The sequence below is a fragment of the Erithacus rubecula genome (genome assembly GCF_903797595.1).
Source record: "Erithacus rubecula genome assembly, chromosome: 2".
NCBI classification, from domain to species: domain Eukaryota; kingdom Metazoa; phylum Chordata; class Aves; order Passeriformes; family Muscicapidae; genus Erithacus; species Erithacus rubecula.
The window spans coordinates 54,028,548-54,050,695 of NC_136685.1; the positions used below are offsets into that span (position 1 = coordinate 54,028,548).

At 39.4% G+C, this 22,148-nt stretch overlaps 1 protein-coding gene across 1 annotated transcript in view; it reads right to left on the bottom strand.

Annotated features, from left to right (window-relative positions):
* Nucleotides 1-22,148, bottom strand: part of LOC306816949 (uncharacterized protein) — a 40,784-nt gene that overhangs the window by 9,420 nt on the left and 9,216 nt on the right. The window contains exon 2 of the mRNA XM_079333423.1: nucleotides 8,718-8,933. Within this exon, the coding sequence (XP_079189549.1) occupies nucleotides 8,718-8,933 (216 nt within the window). The remainder of the gene's footprint in view (nucleotides 1-8,717; nucleotides 8,934-22,148) is intronic.

The following is a 22,148-nucleotide window of genomic DNA, read 5'->3' on the forward strand; positions in this document are numbered from 1 at the left end:
TAGAAGGCAGATGCCATCAGCACTTGTCAAAATGTTTCTTGGAATTAACACAGTTGTTTGTTGTTTTGGTTTTACTTCTGTCTATAAGTCCACTTATCTCCAAAAAAAAGGTTTTGGTTTCACAGGAAAGCAAAACCCCACATGGTTTCATATGACAGCTCACACTTCAGGATTTTTTAATTAGAAGGTTTGGATTCATTTTAAATTCCTTTAAACCGGCATTTCTAATCTATGGCAGTCCCATGGGCTTGACTCCTTCTTTTTCCAGACTCATGCATTTTATAGACATCAGATGAGATGACACCCACCCCACAATCCCCTTGAGCTCAGTCTCAGGAAAAATTTATTTTTTTCCCTTTAAATTGAATTCTCCGACTTATGCAAAAGTACCATGGGATATCAAAAACAGTAATGCTTTTTCCAGTAAGGCTTCAAAATAATTGTGAGGGAGGGTGGCTGTTTTGAGCCAAAGCAGAGTTTCTTTTTATTTTAAAGGTAAATGGTGTAATACAGTATAGGCCAAATAAAGTTTTTGTGCAGCTGCACTGCTGTTTTGGAAATAATTATATTTCCATTAATGGAAATGGTCAAAAGAGTTGATTTGTCATGTATCTGTCAAATCCAGAGAGTGCATTACAAAAATTCTGTTAGGACATCCTGAGCTAACTATTCAGAAGGATGAAAAGATTTCACAAAATGGAAACTCTATAATTAGGCATAGAGCAAGCACACCGTATTAAGAGAAGAGACACTGAGGAGTCCTGGGGTGTGGATTCCATTAAGTTACCTTAAATGAGCTGCAGGCACTGTATTAACTATTATTATAATAGGATTTACAGAATACATGACATTACAATTGCATTCTTAGCCAATTATAACCTCTTTGTGCAAAGAGGAAAATTGTACATAAGGGGTCATCTGGAACTTCTAGACAGAAAAATAGTGAAACCTATTTATAAACTGCAAAGAAATGCAGCATCTCCAAAGCTAGAACCAGAACAAAGTTGTTCACTGTTTTACTAGCACTGACCAAGATGCTTTGGGTGTCTTGTGTGGTCTGAGACTTCCAGGAGCTGACACCCCAGGGCATATGGAGTAGCCAGAGGAAGAAACAAGTTTTCTTTAAGAAACACATTTTGGGTCAGAGATTAATTTCTTCAGAGGGTGAGGACATGCAAGACCAGCCCCTGCCAATACTCAAAAGCACAGTCTGGGCAGGCCATGAAATGTCTCTTGGTGAGGAGGGGTGGACACAAGCTGGCCAGGGGATGCACTCAGGTATTTCACAGATCTAGTCTTAATAATAATATGTGGTCTTAACAATGCATATATGAGTTCGTTTTATCTGTAGTGCTGATACTCTTTAAGAGAGAAGTATCAATTGCCTGTCAAAATGTTTTTATGACCTTGTCACACAATGCAACAGACTTCTTTATTTATCTACAGTGAAGCACGGAATTATCTTCAAAATGAGCTGAAGCAATGATTACAAAATGGGCAATAAACAGATTAAAATCACACTCTAGTTGAGGAGATCAACTCTTGCTATTTATTTATTTATTTATTGCTCTTGCTAAATAGAACCTTTGTAGACCAAAGGAATGTAGCACACCATGTGATTGTTAAAAAAAAAAAAATCTTATTAAACTAACAGCTTTTTTACTGGTTTTGTTCACTTTTGTCTTTGGCATCAGGTACTAAATACTACCAGAAGCTGGATTCTGAAGAAATGGAGAACATTCTTCCGTTCTAGTAAGAAAATGTCTTGGCCTCAGTGGCTGACCACTTGATAATCAGAAATTAACTTTATCTATCTTGCATGACAGAACAAAATTAAACAGAAATTTGGTCTACTATGTGTGGCCCAGATTCCTCATACCCACTCTGCTGTGCATTTTTGCATTACTACCACCAACGCAGGTAGGAATACTTTTCTCTCACCCCTTTGACTGCCAGCAAAATCATTTGAATCTCTGACTTGAAAAGATGCTAGATAAAAGCCATATTAAAAGAAAAAATAACATAAGAAAGAGAGAGAAAAGGATATAATTTCTAGTTCAGGTGGTATGGAAACCCAATGGAAAGAATAATGAACCATTTTCCAGCTGTAGATATCCTCAGGGAAAACACTTGACAGTTTCTTTAAAATAAGAAATATTTTAATTATCTTCAGTAGTGTTGAACCAGCATTCAAAAATGAGGAGAACATGTTCTTAGATTTAGATATTGATTCGTCCAATTAATTTACTAAGTCTGTGTCACTTGAACAGACCTGTGATGGATGTACAAATGACTGAGTGCCTCACTGCATACTTGTAAAGCAGATGATTGATGTATCACATAATTTCTTTGAGCCATGGAGTTGATTTATATGCTCTGTGCTAGATAGACATTCTCTTTGTCAGTTGGGACTGTAAAACCCCCCACAGGCAATTGTCTGCTATTCAGTCTTTCCCATTCACTGAAATTACACATAATTTTAGCCTGTGCATTTGCAAACTATGCTTTGCCATTTCCATTTGAAAATGCCTTTGTGTTAAACATTTTTGACTTGTCTAAATAAATATTATCCATAATAACCCTATATCAATCCATTACAAACCCATGTAACTATGTACTGCATTTAGATTTAATCCCTGAAATAAAGCCTGTTCCCACCTCACTCGTGTGTTGCTTTCACAGCTGATACTCACAGCTGCAGAGAAATCTGAGCAACAGAGAAATCTGGGATGGCTTTCATCTTGCTAAAGCTAGAGGATTTGCAATAAAATAATGTTTGAGTCCCGGTCTTTGCATATACACACGATCGAATTCCAAAAGCACAGAGACCTATTGGTGGGTAAATAAGCCTCTGCTTATGGGTGGAGATAAGTATTCAAAGGTACTCAGTTCCAAATTCCATCAAAACCCCATTAGTGGCATTTGTATCATTAGCTGAAAGAGCTTTAGTGTAGTCAGCTAGAAACCACTATTTAGGAAACAGCTATAAGCTCTGCTGGTGAAAAATGGCTTTTTCATTAGAAACTGTCAGCTCACAGGATTAAGCTACAAGTTTGACTTGTGATGAGCAGAAAGACAGACTTTCTTCAAGCAGAAACTGCAGAATGAAGAGAAGTACAAAATACCTTCTTTACTGTTCTAATTGCTCATCTTGAGCCACTTTCTTCTCTAAATCTCTACTCTTCAGACAGTGCTACAATACATTTCTGGAGCACTGTATCATGTCTGGATTTGCTTGTAAATGAAAAAATGGTCACAGAAACTGTGGAGTTCCAGTGGTTGTGGATTCTCAAGTTAAATTACATGTAGTATAGAACTATTTGCTTTACAGGTTTTAAAATTTTCTTCCTTGAGATTACATAACAAGTATCCTTCTCAGTACAACATGGAGCTGAAAAAGGGTTATCTAATACATTATTTGTCTGTATGTCACTTCTATGAACACAAGGTGCAGCTTCCCAGCTCAGTGAGATAAGCTCCCATCTTCCAGTCTTAGGGGCCATAGCAAAACATACTCTGAAATCTGAAGTAGCCCACTGTAAAGGCATGAATATTCTATGCATGAATACATTAAACTTCAGCCAGATGTCACTAAGTGTGACTCTTCTGTTCTAGTAGACAGTTGCATATCCCTGTAGCTTTTAATATATAAAGTCTACTCATAATGTTAAGTCTTTTATACCACAAATCTTTTATACAAGATTTTCTTGTTGTTTATGTGCTTAAATGCAAATTTTTCAGTTGTTTTTCATTTTCTCTTTCCAGACCTATTTCTACTTTTCAATATGGCCATGGAGCAGGCAAATTAAACATTATATTTTTTCTGGAATAATATTAATATTTTTTTTTCTGCCATTTCCTTTTCCTGGAAGAAGAACAAGAAGGGACAAAAGAGAAATAATAACTCATCAAGATAATCTTCATAAGTCTTTCCTGAATCACAGCATGGGGCATGCCAGCAAGACAACAAAGCTCACACTGGTGTTGGTCTGAGCTGTAAGCTCATGGGACCACTGGCCTCGTTGTCTGTCCTTTGCTCCTTGACAACATCTTTCCAAAGGATCCTACTTACCAGAGTCACTGCCAGACACTCCAAAGTGGATTCCATTACAGAGATGAATAAAAAAAATGATATCATTTGCTCTGCAAGGCCTCTCAGAGGCATGTGTTGCCCTGGTGTTGCTGTTCTCACCCACAGTAGCTATATCTCTTTCACATCCTTCCCCATGTTGCTCCATATGGGACAGAAGTAGATTCAGTGGATGAAGGGATCACACTTAATTCAAGACCCCACAGTGTGTACTGAGTACTTATAATTATTCCATCAAAGAGCATTACTGTGTTTCTCTCTCTATTAAATGTAATCTGCCATCAGGTTGTTAATTTGCCCAGGTTTGTTAGAACCTCTCACAGTCCTCTCCAGATTTGATTTCACTGAACAATTCTGTAATTCTGTTACCCAAACTTCCTTTTTTAAATCTACTTTTCTTTTTAAAATTGTCTTTTATTGCAGCACTTTTCACATATATTGGTTCCAGGAGTATTTTTGTACCATACTGGGCTTTCAAGATTTTAATTTCCTCAGTTGTGTATGTGCATGTGTTAGTGTATAAACTAGCACTTACCAGGGTGTAAATCACAGGGTGCCTCATTACCAAAGCAGATCATTAAATGTAGGAGGGTTATTTATCTAAAATGTGTGAGAAAACCATCTTTCCCTAAAAATCCCACTCAGATTTGTCACCAAACTCTTTCTTTATGGAGAGCTAGTCAGACTTTTTTCATCTCCACACTTTCCTAGTCCATTAAAAGATATTTATTTTTATGATGCCCCTGTATGCAAAATATTTAATCTGAAATGTATTCTAACTCCACCTCATATGCAAGTTTCTAGAAGCTGTAAGTTATTTGTAGGAGAGATTTGTAAGTAGAACTATCTCAAATAATTTCCCAGCCTTCAGCTTGGATACATTTCTTTCAGCATTCCACATCCTTGAAGCAAGACTTGAAAATGGTAAAGTGCTGAAATCTGACTGAATTTGAGAACTCTTCCATACACAGGAGCCTGGAATGTCTTTCAATAGCAAAATAAATTCCTGCTATGGATCTAAAAACATGATCCAAAAGTGTCTATGAGAGTAATTAACTTCCACTAAGCTGCAAAGGGCTTATCCAAAAAGGTGGCAGCATCGGATTCCCTGCATCCTAATTAAGATTTTCTTGGTGCTCCTTCACAGAAGACAATGAGCATGGACAGAATGGAGGAAGAAAAGGCAATTGCCCAGGAGCCTCCATCTCTTTCCCATAGCTGCTCCATGGAAGTGATAAGAGAGGGTGAAGAGATCCAAACCTGCCATATGGCACCTGATATGGGGAAAGGCCCCTCCAGGGCTTGCTGGGGCTGAGCACCCTGCTCAGCATCCCTGAGTGCCCCACATGGAGCTGTGGCTGTGCTGGACACACTCCTGCCCATCTGGAGCCACGTGGCCTAAATGGAATAAAGGTGTTGGCTCACCCTTTCCCTTCTCTCACCCCTTAGCTAGGGGCTGCACAGGGCTTTTGTTCAGCTGTGCAAAGAAAAGACAGCTCTGGACATGCAAGACTTTGGTCTGCTAGATAGAGATGTGTCTGTGGTGCTTCAGGACAAACGCCAGCTGATGAATAGGGCAGCAGGAGTTTTTTAGACAAAGAGGAAAGAACAGAACAAGCCTTAAACCTAGCTCTTGGCTCTGAGAAAAAAAAAAAAAAGAAAAAAAAGAAAAAAGAAAGATATTTTGAGCTCACTAACAAGGTCCTATGTTTTGCTTATTTAGAGAAAGGTTTGAAACAGGGCATAACAATACAAGTGGGAGTGGAATACACAGGTCATGCATGAAAGAATTGTGTGTGTGTGTGTGTGTGCATGTGAGTAAGATTTGCTTCTTATAACCCAGCTTGGTCAACCCTCACCTGAGAGGTTTAAATCACACCCAATTTTCACGATGTTTGCCTCTCCCTACTTAGCAGACTGCAATGTAACTCTAAGAGGGGATTGCCTGCCCTTTCAAAACCAGCTTATTCACACGAGGTATTCATTACACAGCATGGTAATTTATTTTGAAAGCAAATTTACCCTCCTCATCATGCCAGTGAGTTATGTGCAACCTGAACTATGCAGATAGACATGGAAAAGCAAGGTTTGGTTATTGTAAATGACTGCCTTGGCAGTGGTCCAAGCCCTTAGGGCTTCAGCTGTTACACTAGTAGAGCAGATATAAACCCTCATACAACTAATCCACATCGGTTACAAAAAACAATAATATACCTATGTAAGCCAGTCATGTGAAAATTAGCATGATTTTCTGGCAATGCTTGATAATTATCTAGTCCACTGTAAACACAGCATAAAAAAAAGTCATAAAAATGCAGAGATAATACACTATCATGCAAATAACAGAGGAGACTTAGTAGAGGTTACATCAGTAATAATTTTTATAAATTCCAACTGACACATGCCTTATTAGAAAAGCCTGGGGAAATGGAAATGAGGGCATAAAATAAGAAAAAAACCAACATTATTTAAAATACCTTTAGTTCCAAAATAATCTTATTTACGCTAAGTCAATTTTTAAAGACTCCACTGCATAATTACAATCACAGTAAACAAGCAGTAATGATTTTTTCCCTTGTTCTGTGCTGGAAATAAGAATAGGAATACAGACACGTGTCCTCTTGGGTGATGTGTTTTAATCAGATTGGTTTTTATAAGGCCTTTTTCAAACTGATCAGGATAGCCTGAAGCCTGTCAGAAAAAAAAGCTTGTTGCCTTGAATAAACCTTTAATAATATTTCACAGCTGATTTGTTTTTGAGTTAATTTGTCCTTGAGTAAAAGGACAGGGTCAGTAGGACCCTTGTATGGGTTGGTGTTGAGCACAGCACAAAGGAACTATAATCATTATATCAGTACCTGAAAAACAGAGAAGGAAGAGCAGTGCAAAAAAAGAAACAAGAATTATCCAGGAGAGATGACTGGCACAATCCAAGCTCCCTGCTGATTTAACAGAGATCACGTTCTTCTTGAAATACAGAACTGTCTGTTCAAGTTCATTGGTTAAAAGTGAGGGGAGTTATTTCACACTTATGCAGTGTGTGCCATTTGTAACCCTCAAAGAGAGTCTCACCCAGAAACTCTCTTTAAACCTTGGAAAGGTCACACTCAGAACTCCTTCAGCCTTCATTATTAAAAGCTTCCTGCCTGGTTTTACTGTAGAGAAGAAGGTAGTGACCTTACATTTAATCACACCAAGGACTTTGTGCTTTAACTTACTTTAAAGACTCCTTATGCAGGATACCTTTATCCCAGAAGCCTTTTGCCAGATAATGATGTTTTTAATGCAGCGTGCAAAATATCTCTCTTGCTGCAGACTCCAGCTGCTGAGTAAGCAGCCTCTCCACTGCCTGCAGAAAGGAGACTGAGAGAGGTTCAGGGGAATTTGCATTCAGCCAAATCTAGCCCATATGCATGTGAAAACTAATGGAAATCAGTTGTGAGGCCCTACAGCTCTACAGGAGTACATGAGATTTACAGCAAGGCTAAGGATTTGCAGAATCCTGCGTCTTTGGTGTTTTCATTTTTTAATGCTTCAGCCTGAGCAAAATTAATCTTCTTAATGAAGTAAAATGGAGGAGTAATTAGGTCTTTCACTTGTACATGTTTAACCACAATGCCTTTACTGTGTTTCAGAAGTGCATGGGACTTCCATTTTTACCTGCTGCTTGGATTCCCCTGTTTAAAAATGCAGCAGATGTAGCTTGAAAAAATGTTTCTGCTGTGAGCTGTATGCTAAGGCTCTGATAAATGCCTTGTCACATTTGCTCTGCTTTGTACTTGGAAAGATTCTTATTTGTTTGCTTTTATGTTTCTACAACTCTCTCCTTTTTTTGCACACCATTTCCAGGCAAGGGATAATTCTGTCAGGGATGACAGGCTCTGAGGAAAACTTTCTGTTCTGCATTTGGCTTTTCTCCACAGGGATTATGTGGAGCTGAACAATGAAAAAAAGGTCCAAAGTCTGCCTCAGAAAAGCCCCTTCTCAACCATTTCATCTCAGCCCTTATAGTTTTGCCATCTTCATGCTCATGTGTAAGTGCCCAGCACTAGATGAGGGATGGTGGCATCTATAACATACTAACATGACTTGAAGCAAAACAGGGCTTCCCTTCTGCTAGAAAACCTCCTGAATAATTTACCTCCTGCTTGGCAAAACTCCCTGAGCCAAATTTTGATTCATAAAAAGAAAGTGAAAAATTGTTTGGGGGGTGGAGGAGATGCAAGGTGGTCTTGTACTTGTGGGACAGAAGGGAAAAAATTAGCAAGTCTGGGTCCTTTTCCTTATCTTGGAAAGATAATATCACCTATCTTCACCTCAGTTTCTGTAAAATGGGAGAATACTCATTATTAATACTAGTTATACTGCTAATCTGTTAAAATACTATGAGAGTACATCACAGCACTTTAGTGAAGAGTCTTTTGTTTTCCATGGATACCAAATTTCAAGGTAGAAGGCAGAGCCCAGATGTGCACAACATATCTTGGTCAGCAGGATTTCAGGTTTAGTAACATCCCTTTTTTTCCAAGGGTACACAATCTCATAAATACAGGCCCAATATAAGTACAGACCTGTTTTCAGTACAAAACATATAAACAAATCTTGTAGGGAGGAAAAAGTGGCTTACTTTGCTGTTTCTCTGACTCTCCCAGGAGCAGGACTCGGCCTCCTGAGGAGCAATCCCTCTCTGGAAAGGGTGGTCACTCAGGCAGGTCTGGCAGAGTGGAGGCTCCAGCTCTGAATCCCCTGCAGGTAAATTCATCACAGTGGACCCCGGGTATTTGAGGCTGGCATGTGGATGCTTTTCAACATTGACCATCGGGCTCTTAATCCACCTTCGTACCTGCCAACACAGGAGGAGATTATGGACTCTCTTTACAGCAACTGGGATGGCACAACAGGGTTTCCAATGAGGGCAGTAGCATGGACTGGGGAAAATAATCAGTTATGAGGATCAGGATCAGTTTTCTGCAGGAAAAAGTACCAGGCAAAGTCAGGGTGAACAGTCAGGTATACACATAATCATAGCCAGGTTCTTTATGTTGAGAAGTTTTTGCTGCTTCATGCAAGTCTGCCATAAGTCTATCTACAAAATAAAGGCTTTATAGATATATTGAAATGCACAGTAGACTGCTAAGAAGAGAGTAATAACTACACAAAGCAATTACCCCCAGTCTAAACAGTTCAATTTCCCCATGAGAAAAAGCAGACTGGTTTTGCAGGAATAGAATTGTAAGACTTGCTTTCTGCTGTCCTTTCTTTCAACAGCAATATCTCCTGTATCATCTCTGATTTCATAAACTGCCTTAGCCTATTCTGTGCCTCCTATCACTCTATTCAAGGGTCAGTTTCTCCTGCTGACCTGCCCCAAATTTTACCCTGCTTCCCCTAACCTGCCTTCCCTTGCCCACTCCTCACCCCTGCAGCTTCCCAGCTAGGACCTAGTGCACCGCAGTAGGAAGGACACTGGTTGTGAGCATAGTACGCTGCACTGGCAGGGCATGGTGCCAGCCTTGTGCACTTTGTTTGCTTTTCCTTTCACTTCTGTGACTGTCTCTTTTCTGCCATGTGAATCAGAAGTACTGGATTTTCTGAGAAGTTAAATGAGGAGTGAGAGACCCTTCTGAGCTCTTTTTCCAAGTTATTTTGCACTGTGAAATCAGAAAGGCCACTGTGTGAGCCGTGGTATATTTGCACTGAATCTGATCAGAACTCTGTCATTTGAATGCAAAGGATGGGTAGGGATGTCTCAGGACACACTCTCCCAGCCTGGAGGGGGAAGGCTGAGACAGCCAGGGCTGACAGCCAGCTGTCCTCCAATTGACAGGAAGCAATCTCTCTGCTCTGTGATCTTGGTGTCCCCAGCCTCAGCATCTCCATTCTTCATTAGGAGATAATATTTGCCATTAGAGGATGTTTTACATCAGGAAAAAAAACATTTTACGTTACATTAGTCATGAGCAGGATGGCAAGTGCTTGATTAACAGTGGAAGTCTACATCACAGCAACTGGTAACCAGGATCATGTACAACAAACAAACAGAATGAGGCATCTCTAGCTAACCTTCTGCTGGTGACTCCTCCATGAGCAAAGTGCCTGCTCAGCTGACCTGCCGGAAATCTCAAGATTAGGAAAATTTCTCTTTTCTCTCTATGGAAACCAAGCAAACAGATTTCTTTCTGTGGGCAAATGAACCACTTTCCAGTGCATTCCCCATTTACATTTTTTTAGTGTTGGTTTGTGTGGATAATATTACCCTCTACTTACACCCTCTGGAGCATCCCTACAAAATATCCAGACTGCTTTAGCCTCAGGTTGATGGGTTGAAGCTGTAGGGCGAAGGGATTATTTTTTTCAGATTTGATTTCAACAAATATATATTGAAACTGATCTTTTAAATCAGGGAGGTTTTTTAAATTTTTTTTTTCTGCCAAGCATAATTGATTCTGTGATTGTTAAGCACATCATTAGATATATTATTCTCCCCAAATAAATACATGGTTATGTGTCTTGATCTAATTTCAGATTTTGGTATGCTGAAAACAATAATTATATTCATGGTAAAAAGAAAGCAAAAGCCATGCTTGATTTCTCAGTGTAGTTTTATTATAGGAAACATTCAATATATTTAATGTGATTCTGAAAGAAGTAAATGTTTGTTGAATTTGTCCTTTTAAAGTTATGCCTAGTGATCAGTTAAGTGTTTTCTGACCAGGTTCTGCTTTTCTTCCTCAACATCCTACAACTTTAGTAATTTCCCTATGGGTGCACAAAGTGTGCAGAAATGTGCAGGAAAAAAAGAATCAAACTGGCAACAGAAAGGATTGAGGCTGCAATGAGCTGCAGGTTCAGTTTTCCTTAAAAATTCAGGCAACATAGGCCAGTCTTTACTTATGGAATTCACATGTAAATGTGGATTTAAGGTTTCATTAAGACTCTATGATGTTTGGTTTTGTGATATCAAATTAATGACATTTGCAGTGATACAGTTAAACAATCATTTCCATTGCATCTTCACCTGTTTTTTCACTGTCTTGTGTTTCTATTTACATATCTCTAGCCTGCCTGTGTATGAAGAAGCATTCAAAATGTGACCTGGGTACTTCTCATACACCAGAATCTATAGGTATTGAATGATCTTGTAGATGTACCTTTTAATGGCAATGAAATATACATTCTGCAGTATAATGATCATAAATTAAAAATTAACCACAGGTGCTTTAATGATGAGGGAAAGTAACACAGAGTGCATTTTATGAAGCTGCACACACCAGAGGATAGATGGCATTTCTCTCTCTAGGATCAGTAAGCAGTTCCTGAGCTCACACTGCATTTTAAAGAATTTTTCCTTATGTATTATTTATTCCATGCTGACTTCTGATTTTAAATCGGATATACATCTTTTTTTTATGGGTTACTTATTGCTGTTTAAAAATGTTGGGCTAAACCAAAGTTTTCACATGATAGGTCCATTGTACATTATAGTCTGTACTGAGAGATGAAAAATAAGCATGATTATGAACACTTTTCTGGTTTGTTGTTCTGTAGAATGAAGCAGAGTTTTGGGGAAACTAAGCCAAAAAATTCAGGAGCAGCCAGCTTTGAGATTGAATGGACCACAGGATTTTTTTTTTTTAATGGCTGAAAAAAGTTCAAATAGGTTACCACACCAACAAATGCAGAGAAGAGCTTTAAAAATAGCTTTTCTTCATTAGGTGGGACAAAGTCCAGGTTCATGTACATCCAGCCATGTCTGCTCAGCCCAGGGCGCTGTGCTGACTCAGCAAGACAGGTGTAGCATTTCAATGCCCTAACCTGAGTCACCCTGAAATGCAATATACAATCAGCAAACGCCAGTAGGAAGCCAAGGCCCGCACGGCTGAGCCCAGGGAAGTTGTTTTGCTCTGTCTGAAGCCTTTGCCCCGAGTGAGGCGCCAAGCCGGGCTCTGGGTGCTGCCCACGCGCCCAGACCTGCCTGGCTGGGCTGGGCTGGGCTGGGCTGGGCTGGGCTGGCTGGGCTGGGCTGGGCTGGCTGGGCTGCTGGGGCTGCCAGGGAGTGTGCCAAGGCCTGGCAGGCCAGGCTGCTGCTGGGGCTTGCCTGCACGCGTGTGCCAAAGGTCACTGTGCAGCCGCTCACGCGCCGCGCGATGCCGAGCGCCAATGGATGAGCGCGCCCAGCCCTGGCACGGACAGCTTGGTGCAGAATTAGGGAGGGTGTGATTCCTTCTGCAGCCATGTGCTCCTTTATCTGAGTTAAAATGTCAGGGTTTATTCTGAACTGAGAGGATCAAGAGGACTTTAATGTTGTTTAACTCCTCTAATTTCACTTCTTCGCTGGTTCAGACCAATGCCCCTTAGCATGCCTTTGCATTTTCATTTTGATATTCATAGATAACACAGGGTAAAATGCACAGAACAGTGTAGGAAATGCCGTGATTCAACACTGACTTTCAACATATATTCATGTTCAAAAGCATTGAAAATACTGATTTGAAAGTAAGAATTGGCAGCAACTTCATAGCAGCAAGGTCAAGATCAGACTTTGGAAGAAAACCAATTTCCCTGGTCATTGCTATGCAGGTCTTGGGTTTCTATTGATGCCTGTAGATTATATATTACTTTTCAGAGGGCCTCAGTTAAGTTTATTGAAATGTTATGTATATATATTAGTCACTGAATTTTAAGTCTACACTATAGGCTTTTGTCTAGCTTTAACCTTAATAGACTTCAAAGATTTTTTTGAGGTTTTAATATTTACATTTCCATTAGACAAGTGCCTTAGATCTATAGCTCTGTTTGACTTGGGCTATCTTAAATGTCACTAAAGGATTCAAAGCACAAAAGGTTCATTTCTTTTGAATTCACTTCCACTAAAAAAACTCCTACACTGTATTGCACAAAAATAAAAAGGGTTTTAAAGTAATTTCTCTGGTTTGACAAATTAAGATTAACAAGTAGCAGATGAGAGTTTGCTACTTAGGGCATTATATGATCATAGAATCATGGAATGATTTGAGTTGGAAGGTACCTTAAAGATCATCTAGTTCCAGCCTCCCTGCAGTGAGCAGGGACACATTCCATAAAACCAGGTTGCTCCAGGCCCCATCCAGCCTGGTCTTGAGCACTTCCAGGGATGGGGCATTCATAACTTCTCTGGGCAAACTGTTCCAGAGCCTCACCACTGTCACACTGAAAATTTTCTTGTCAATACCTAATTTAACCCTCTTTCTGTTTGAATTCACTCCTTCTCCTGTCACCGCATGCCCTTGTAAAAAGTCTCTCTTTGGATTTCCTGTAGGGCCCTTTCAGGTGCTTGAAGGTGCTGTAAGGTCTCCCCAGAGCTCGTGCCAGGTGCATAATTATTCATGGCACTGTAAATATTTACATTATTTTTGTTATTCTTATCACGGTATCCAATACCAGTAAATAAACTACAGCCTGCTCCCAATAGCAGGAAGCAATCCTCTTCTAAACTTCCTCTGACAACTTCTGTACTTTTGTTTTAAGGTTGTCAAAGCAAAGAATTTCACCTTTTCCAAAATCAAAAATTTCACATGTTCAAATCAAATGGCATTTTTATTTTCTTTTTAATATTGTTTATTATTGAGATAGAACAAATTATTTGGAACAAATGCAGTCAACTTCACACTCACAGACTTCCATGACTGAGAGTAAACACTTCTCCACCCTGTCACATTTTAGAATTTTTTTTCTATTGGTGGCTTTGTTGGACCACCAAAGGAGCTCTGGAACTAGTCAAAGTTGTTTGGTATTTCTGGCATTTCTTACAATGACAACAAACAAAATTGATGAAAATTTTTCCTATTCTTTCAAGAAAAGTGAGTTCAAAGGAGTGTTGTGCAGCATTCTAATAAGTCAACACGTTTCAGTAATCCCAAACGAAATTGAAATGTGACTGTTGTTAGAGAACAGCTCTAAATACCCTTTTCCCAAGCATGGCCCGTAGCATTGCTGAAAGGTGCACAAGTATTTTTTAAAGGCTCTTTATTTTCTGAACCTTGTTTGCTCAAGTTTCTTTGTTTGCTTTACCTTCTAAAAACATGATATCCAACAGTGATAATCTCAGACTTGAAAATTACCAGATGTGATTAAATGAGATTTGCCAAGTTCCAAGGTTTTTTTTCACTCCTGGTTTTTCCTGTTATGTAATAGCAAAGAGATAAAGCTTTTAATTTCATATGGCTCAGTTGTCAATGGCATCAGTCGACTCAGCACATTTTACACTTTAATCGGTTATCCATAAGCCAGTCCCCACCACTGCAATCATGAGCAATATTTTCCATGAGAGAAACACCAGCCTGGTCTCTGGGGCTGCTACCAATTCAGATGTGGCTCTTGCTCAGAGGAAAAAAGATGCCAGTGGCACCAGTGACCATCCTGGAGCATCCTCACTGTTTCTGGAGACTCTGGAAAACCTGGTGCTTCTCAGGACAAGACAAGCTTCTTTTCTGGCTTCACAGCTGAACATTTGACCTTCAAAACTGATGAATACACAGGAAAAGAAAAGGCAGGTTATGCAGGGACATAATGTCTCACAGGATTAGGCCCTTTGTGGATGTGGTAGTCGCTTCACTGCACTAAGCCCCAGTGTCTGATACAGACCATGGATTTTAGTAGGATTTGGCAATAGGGTGGAAAGATACATATCCTGGAGTAATATTTGTGTGAAAGAAAAAAGGCATAAGTTTGTAGACAAATTTGATAGGCTATTAGATATTTAAAATTGCAGGCATTTGCAGAGGACTGAGTGTAAACTGAATGATGGAATGGCTTGAGGGAAACTGGAAAAAACTGCTTAGAGGTCCAGAATTATCAAGTAGTTCTCAATGAAACATCACACTCATCAACACAATAGTATCAAATGTAATCTGACAGCCAGTCCAACCATGTGCTCTGTACAGCAGCATTTTCTCCCTTTGACAGGCTTATATTTTTTTCAATTTTTTTTTGTGGGAAATTGGAATAAATCACTCTGTGTTCTTGAATTTTTCCGTACTTAAATGCCCATTCTTCATGAAAATTTGTTTGCATCAGTTGTGGATTATTTTGGCTCTTAGTCAGCTCCTTTACTCTGCATGTTGAATAAGTCTCTGGATATTCTTTTCCCTTCCAGCCAACACCAAACGCCTCGGCTGTGATCTAGGTCAGTGTATGTGTCTGTGTTTGAGTTCTGCCTCCCTCTGATATCAAATGCACATTTCTCCTTCTCCAGTTGCAGTTCATCCGATCTCTTCTTTCCTTTTCCTGACGTTATCTAATTTCACCTTGGACAAGGATTTGAATTTTCATCTATTATGTAAACCCGAAGTGGACACGGAGCTCTTGGAATCATCTCCCCTGCAGTCTTGAGGGCGACTGTCAGGAAACCTATTTAAATTACAATTAGGGAGATTAGGGAATGAAAAGCTCCATTGTTCAAACTGTATACAGTCATCTACTTAAGTGGAAAGTGGTAAACGAGAGGCAGGCTGATTAATGCCCCGAGTGAGATCTAGCGCTACTCTCTAGCTGGCTCTGACATTTAATTTGTCATGTCCCATGGGAAATGCGGCACAGCGAAAGAATCAGTTTGTCAAATCACCTCGAGCAATTTTTTTTCCCTGCAGATCCCTGAAACACATCACTTTGTTGATTAATAATCACATTTTATTTTAAAAGGGAAAGTGAAGGGCAACTCTCTGCATAGTCATCGTTTGCTGCTTTCACTGCAAAGCCGAGAAGCTGCTGGCTAAAAAGCAGAGGGTGGCCAAATAGCAGAGTTGTCCAAGCATGGATGTACATGGCCTGAGCTCATGGAGAGCTCAGTCCTCCAGCTGTGCAGGAGAAAGGTTACCTGCATGTGAGGGGCATCTGGGGAAGGACAAATTTGCCACAACTCGGGGTGGAGAAGCGCAGGGAATTACACTGATATTCACAGGAGCCCCTTCGGTATTGCAGCATCTGGCAGAAATCAGATCTAAGGCAAGGCACAGCAAATGTTTCAGTACTTGTTGTTGCCATCACTTGCAATGTTAACACATCAAGTAAATAAGGCAGATATTTTTTGATCTTAAGTGTGAATGACATGTCTCCAGGCCACAGAAGAAAGTCAGCAAGGCAAGATGCTTAAAAAAAAAAAAATGTCGACTTGTGACTGCATTCAGGCACTAATCCCAAAAGTTGATGGGTACCAAAATGACTCGAGGAATTTGGAATCCTCTAAATATGGGTTTAAATATTTCTGCTGAACAAGTTGTAAGTCATGTAAGTCAAAGAATGAAGAGCAGCAGAAAATTTTAGCGCACCAGTAATGCAAATAACTAATGTTAATGGGCACACAGCAAACTGCCTGGTTGATTTTCCTGTTCCAGTAAATGGGAAAGCTCTTGCCAGCTCCAATAATTGAGGAGAAAGTTTATAAAGCCCACGTCTTACATTTATAGCTAAATTAATTTTGCTGTACCCTCACACTGTTTTTTTGTAATTTGGCACCAAAAAAATCTATACAACTGAATAGGCACCACTTAGGATTTTCCTCTCCTGCGTCCTCCCATGTTGTCCTTGATAACAATTGTTAGTGCCACGGGATTCTTTACTCTGTGAATAAATAAATAACTGATGTGCTGGAATCAGGTAAGAGCTCTTGGATCAGTTGCAAGCACTGATGGCACTTGTTCCTACATGAGATGAGACAACAGATTCATTGTCTGTTCTGGTGTATAAACACCCTCTGCGTATTATGTCAAAGAGGAAAACAAAACAAAATGGGGTTTATTGTGTATGTGCAAGTGTAATCTTTCCAGGCTACCAAGTTAAAAGTGCTTTTCATCTAGATCAAATAAAAACAACGTGAACAATACAATCCGAAATCCTACCCAAATAGTCCGAGGCTGCTTGCTGGTACCTTCTCTTCTCTATTCTCTGTTTTATGTGAGCAAAGCCAATTGTCAATAAACCTAGTCAATGTTTATTTTAACTCCTGCTCTGATAAACACCACAGCCCACATTTAGTCAAAGCCTCAAATCAGTCTGCAGGGTTCTGATTCAGGCACAGGAGCCAGGGAGTGCATGCTTGGATGTGAATGGGAAGCAAAGGTAGGTGAATGAAAAAATTCTTGGCAAAACAAAGATACCTCAGTGTGCTTTTTCTCCATCTGATGCAACTGTTATTTTGCATCCTTCAGTAATCTGGGCTGAAATAGCCCAGCATTATAAAGTTTAACTGCAGAGCAAGAATAATGACTGCAGTGGCAGAGCACTATGGATGACTGGTCACAGCACCAAGTACCATTCAATAGTCATCCTTAACTATTAAAAATCTTCATACTCTCAGAGCAAAAAAGCATATTTTGTGTGGCCTGAAATTAATAACTTTACCATTTCAAATTTGAGCCTAACACTGCACTGCACTAATCTCCTTTTGATTTGGCAGAAGGTGACCCTTCTAATTTGTTATATAACTTTACACAGCATCCTAATTTGCTTCTCAAACACAATTCTTAGAAACAGAAAGTCTGCATCACTTAAATTAGCCATTTTAAAATGACACCCCAGCTGAGATGCAGTGTGCAAAACACCAATAAATTTCCATCAGGATCTCAAAGATTATTTTATACTGAACCACAAAAAAACTTATGATTTAAAACACCATCATCAGCAGGGATTTAAGCTAGGAGGAAGATTTATAGTTCAAGTGTCTTGACAAATTAATTAATTGCCAAATATGACCAGTACTTGCAAGATCATTCACTGATTTCCATCACTTATTTTTATCACTATCCCCTAGTGGGGACTAGGATGATAAAATGAACTTATGGAAAGCAAACCACTTGATACATACTCTGTCACTGTAGGAGAACATATGGTCCTGAATAATTTGAAAATAAAACATGCATCGTTGTCTAGCAATTGCACAGACTGAAAGTAAACCTCCTTGATAAAAGAGACTCTTTTGAGGTTAAAATTTGTTGGTTAATGATTCAAAATTTTCTATGCATGATATTCTTTAGAGATACATAATGAAATCTTAGCTCAGGTTATCTGAAAGGTGGACCAAATATTTATAGTATTTCCTGCTCCAAAAGCTACAAGCAACATTTATTTATAATCCCATGAGGAGGAAACTACTATTTTCTCGTTACATTGCAATCGACCCTGAAATCTGCTTGAATTTTACCAAGCTTCCCATCACTCTGTGATGACTAGATGCTTCTTCCATTTGAGAAATAGGTCTTACAAGTCCTCCATGGAGAGGGGGAAGTGACTAAATGCTTCAGAAACAAAACAGCAAACACAAGATGAACTAACAAATCTGAAACCCCATCCCACAGCAATTTCATCACCTATAAAATTGCAGCTGTTTCAATTTGTGAAACTAAGCAATTTCTCCTGCACCTGTCAAACCTGCCTGGCATTTCAATAAATTGTTCCATGTGTTGTTTCTGGTCTTGCTTTAAAATAACTTGAGAAATATGGTTTTAAAAAGAGCTAAGTACAGACAAAAAGGACAGTCAATCAGAGTAAAGCCACATTTTCAAACTGCCAGTCAAAACCAGCCATTCATATGTATTAACGAAATAAGTGTTCTTAAGTGAAGAACATAGTAACAGATGCAAACCAGACACATTCAAGAAGTCTGAAACAAGGAAGCTTTCTTTCTGCCGTTTACATTACTTCCTTTCTTAGCTTAGTGTTTTTCCAGGGGCACACACACACACAAGAAAAATATTCCCCAGCACTTTCATTCCTTGTGGTCTTCACTTTATTTACAAGATGACTGCAATAAAGAGCTTTGTTTTAGAAACACGAGCTAAAGTGTAAGTCACCAATGCTCACTTATCAGCCTGTGGGTTGGAGTCTCCCACATGTGTGGGTTGTTGGTTTCAGGAAGACTGTGGCTGAGGCAGCTTGTTTTGAGTCTCTTATTCCATATGTTTGGTAATGTGTGGATTTTCTTTTGCTTAATTCTTGCAAATAAAACATAAATATTCTGAAGTCATTTCAGGCAAAAGCTAAAAAAAAGAGCTAACACATTTTTCCTCTGAGAATGTCAATGTTTTTTGAGGGTTCAATGCCAAACAGGCTAAACAATAATTATGACATCAGAGAAAATGTTAAAAATACCCTGCAGGTATGATAATTTACATGATTTCAACTTGGTGTCAAATCCTTTTACAGGACTCTAAGTCACCAATATAAATTACTGCATCAGAAAATAAGTAAAATGGGGAAAGCAAACAGAAATTGAAGAAGGCAAGTAGAAGGAGAAAATACCTGAGACAGATAAGTTTTTAAATGGACTGAATAGTTTCCCTAGTAATGTGACCAAGAAATAAGGCAAGTCAGATGATTGCCTAGCATTGAGGACTTAACCATTAACTTCTTCACTAAACATAAATTTGGAAAAGCAGCAAATGCACCAATATCAGCTCCTTTCCATCCTGTGAATAATTTCTCTCACTGGCAGAGTGCCTGGACATGTGGCACATCTGCTTTTGATTCACCTGCTAGGGCAAGTGTGCCAAATTTTAGGTGGCATACCTACACTGGAGAAACCCAATGGTTGTCTGGATCCCACACAAACACACAGATGTGCAAAGATACTTGGGTGCAGAAGATGCTGGAGTTTTCCAAGGCTCACACAAGTTACTCCAAGAGCCTCATAAGGCACACTGCTAGGCTGAACTCTAGCAGCTTGCAATGGAGAAGTAGCAATCTCCCCCTTCAGCTCTGTATGGGCCTATTCAGTACATGGCTACTACATGGGAAAGGTCAAGGTTGGTCAGTCCTTGGAGAGAAAAAAGGGAGGAGTGTGATGAACAGAAGAAATTTGGTGAAAAGAAGATGATTTATTTATATATTTAACTGTTGGAGCACTGCCAGTCTGCTTGGAACTGCACAGAAAGAGAAACTCACCAGACTTGTCTCATATCTAATTACAGCTCTTTCAGGCTTAATATATATGGAATAATTGGGGAATGGAATGAACAATCTCAGAGTAGCTCTGACCTTTGTTCCCTTCAACATTTCTTAATTAATCTTAAATAAAGAAGGAAATTATTTAGTCCAAGCAAGATATCCCAGAGCAGTCACCTTTGCTCTCTTATCACTGTACAAAACCAAAAAAATTACAGCACAAAAAAAAAAAAAAAAAAAAGACATAAAAAAGGAACTTTTGAATCTGAATTAATGCCTCTTTCTCTCACAGGATGGTGGAAAGTGCATGAATGGACACCACAGGCTTAGGAAAGAATGGACACTAATGAATGCTTCTTTCTGACAGGCAGAGCGAATCAAATCTCACAATCTCCTTATCAAAAAGACACATCTCCCATCTCCACCACATGATATTATGTACTGGAGAGATATTGCCAAACTGAAATGCAGGAGCTAAAAGAGAAGTGTCAGGGCCAAGGTAATGAAGAGAGACTCTAAATTCGCTCCTGATGACTATGTTGCTTCTTGCCTCTCCAACCCTCTGAAGATCTTGGTAGTGTTGAAGATACCTCTGGATGACAGTTGCAGCTTTAGGATGCCCATCTACAGAGCTGCTAAGCATTAAGCAGAATTTATGGTTTGTTTTTTTTTTTTTTTTCTTTGGAGAGTTCGAGACCATCACTGGCTAGTAGTCCTAAATAAAAAGGCTTGGCTATTAATTAACTTTGTCAACCAGTTTCTGAGATGAGTGAGAAACCAGTCTGAACTCAGTGATATTGCTGTACAAAGGGGCAGGCTGTCCATGGAGCAGGAGAGAGGATGACATGGAGCCAGGATGCAAACAGAACACAAAGCTTGGAGGCACAGCAGTTGTGGTTCTAATCACACCTCCAATCTGTTGGCATAAGAAGAAAAGGTCACACTACTGAGCTAAAGGTTGCTTTGGTTTGTATATCACAGGCTTTCCTCCTCCAACATTACTTTCCATTATCTTCTCTTCACACGAGTTTTCTTGTAGTTATTGTTTGTATTGCAGCCTAAGAGTCAGAAAGGTTTTACACAGAGGATTCCCACAGTCACTTTGTTCCCACAGCATAGAGATTTAGTCCAACACTCCAACCAGAAAAGTCAATGCTACAATGACTGTCCTTGCAAGGAGCCTTTCTTTGAGCTGACCCTTAAGGAATTCAAAGTTTTGCATGAATCAGAGTGTGTCAAACAATATCAATGTGCTTCAAAATGTCATTAATTTTAAAGCCAGAAATAAATTATCATTATTAAAATTCCAACCTACTCACAGTTTAGGCCATTAAACCTTAACAGTCTTTCATTAGAATAATGCAAGGATCTTTTCAAAAAACAAAAGATACTTACAGAACTGTATATTTTTTTTCACTAATTTTAACTAATTAGCATGGAAAGAATTCCAACCCATTTTACGGACCCTATTCTTGGGTTAATTTTTGGAATACATCTAAATTTGCATTGTTGACTTACAGTTCAAGCATTTTTCTTAATAACCTTCTTCACTTATTTCTGCTACACACTTGAAAACTTGTGCTCCAGTAGAAAGCATACATACAAACTGACTGAAGCAAGACAAATATCTAAGAAAAACAGATCACAAAATAAAATATATTTTTCCTATCTGTAAGTACAAAAGCCCCCACTCTTCCCCAATCAGTCATATAAAAATAATTTTGATGGCATCAGTTGCCAGTGATTTTGACTGTGTTACTGGAGACCATGAAGCCTCTCTCAACTGAGATTTGAACCCAAACTATTTAGATGCTGTCAGTCTCTTTTCCTCTACCCTGAAGAGCTTGTAACCTAGACAGCTGGCAAAAGGATGCATCTTAGGATAGCTGAGGCAGATTCCCTGGGTCAGATATTTCCCAGGAGTCTGAGCTCCAATGAGTCTGTTTTCCTGCGTACTCTTTAGCACCCAACACTGATGCAAGGTGGCACCTTAAAAATACCTTCTGAAAAGGTCCCAGCCCACAGGGATGCTGAAAGAGTGCTGATGTGGGTAGGTGCAAACTGAGCCTTTCCTGAATGGGAACCCCAGGGTCATGTTTCATCCCATATCACATCTGTAGTCAGCTGGCAGGAAGGCATCCCT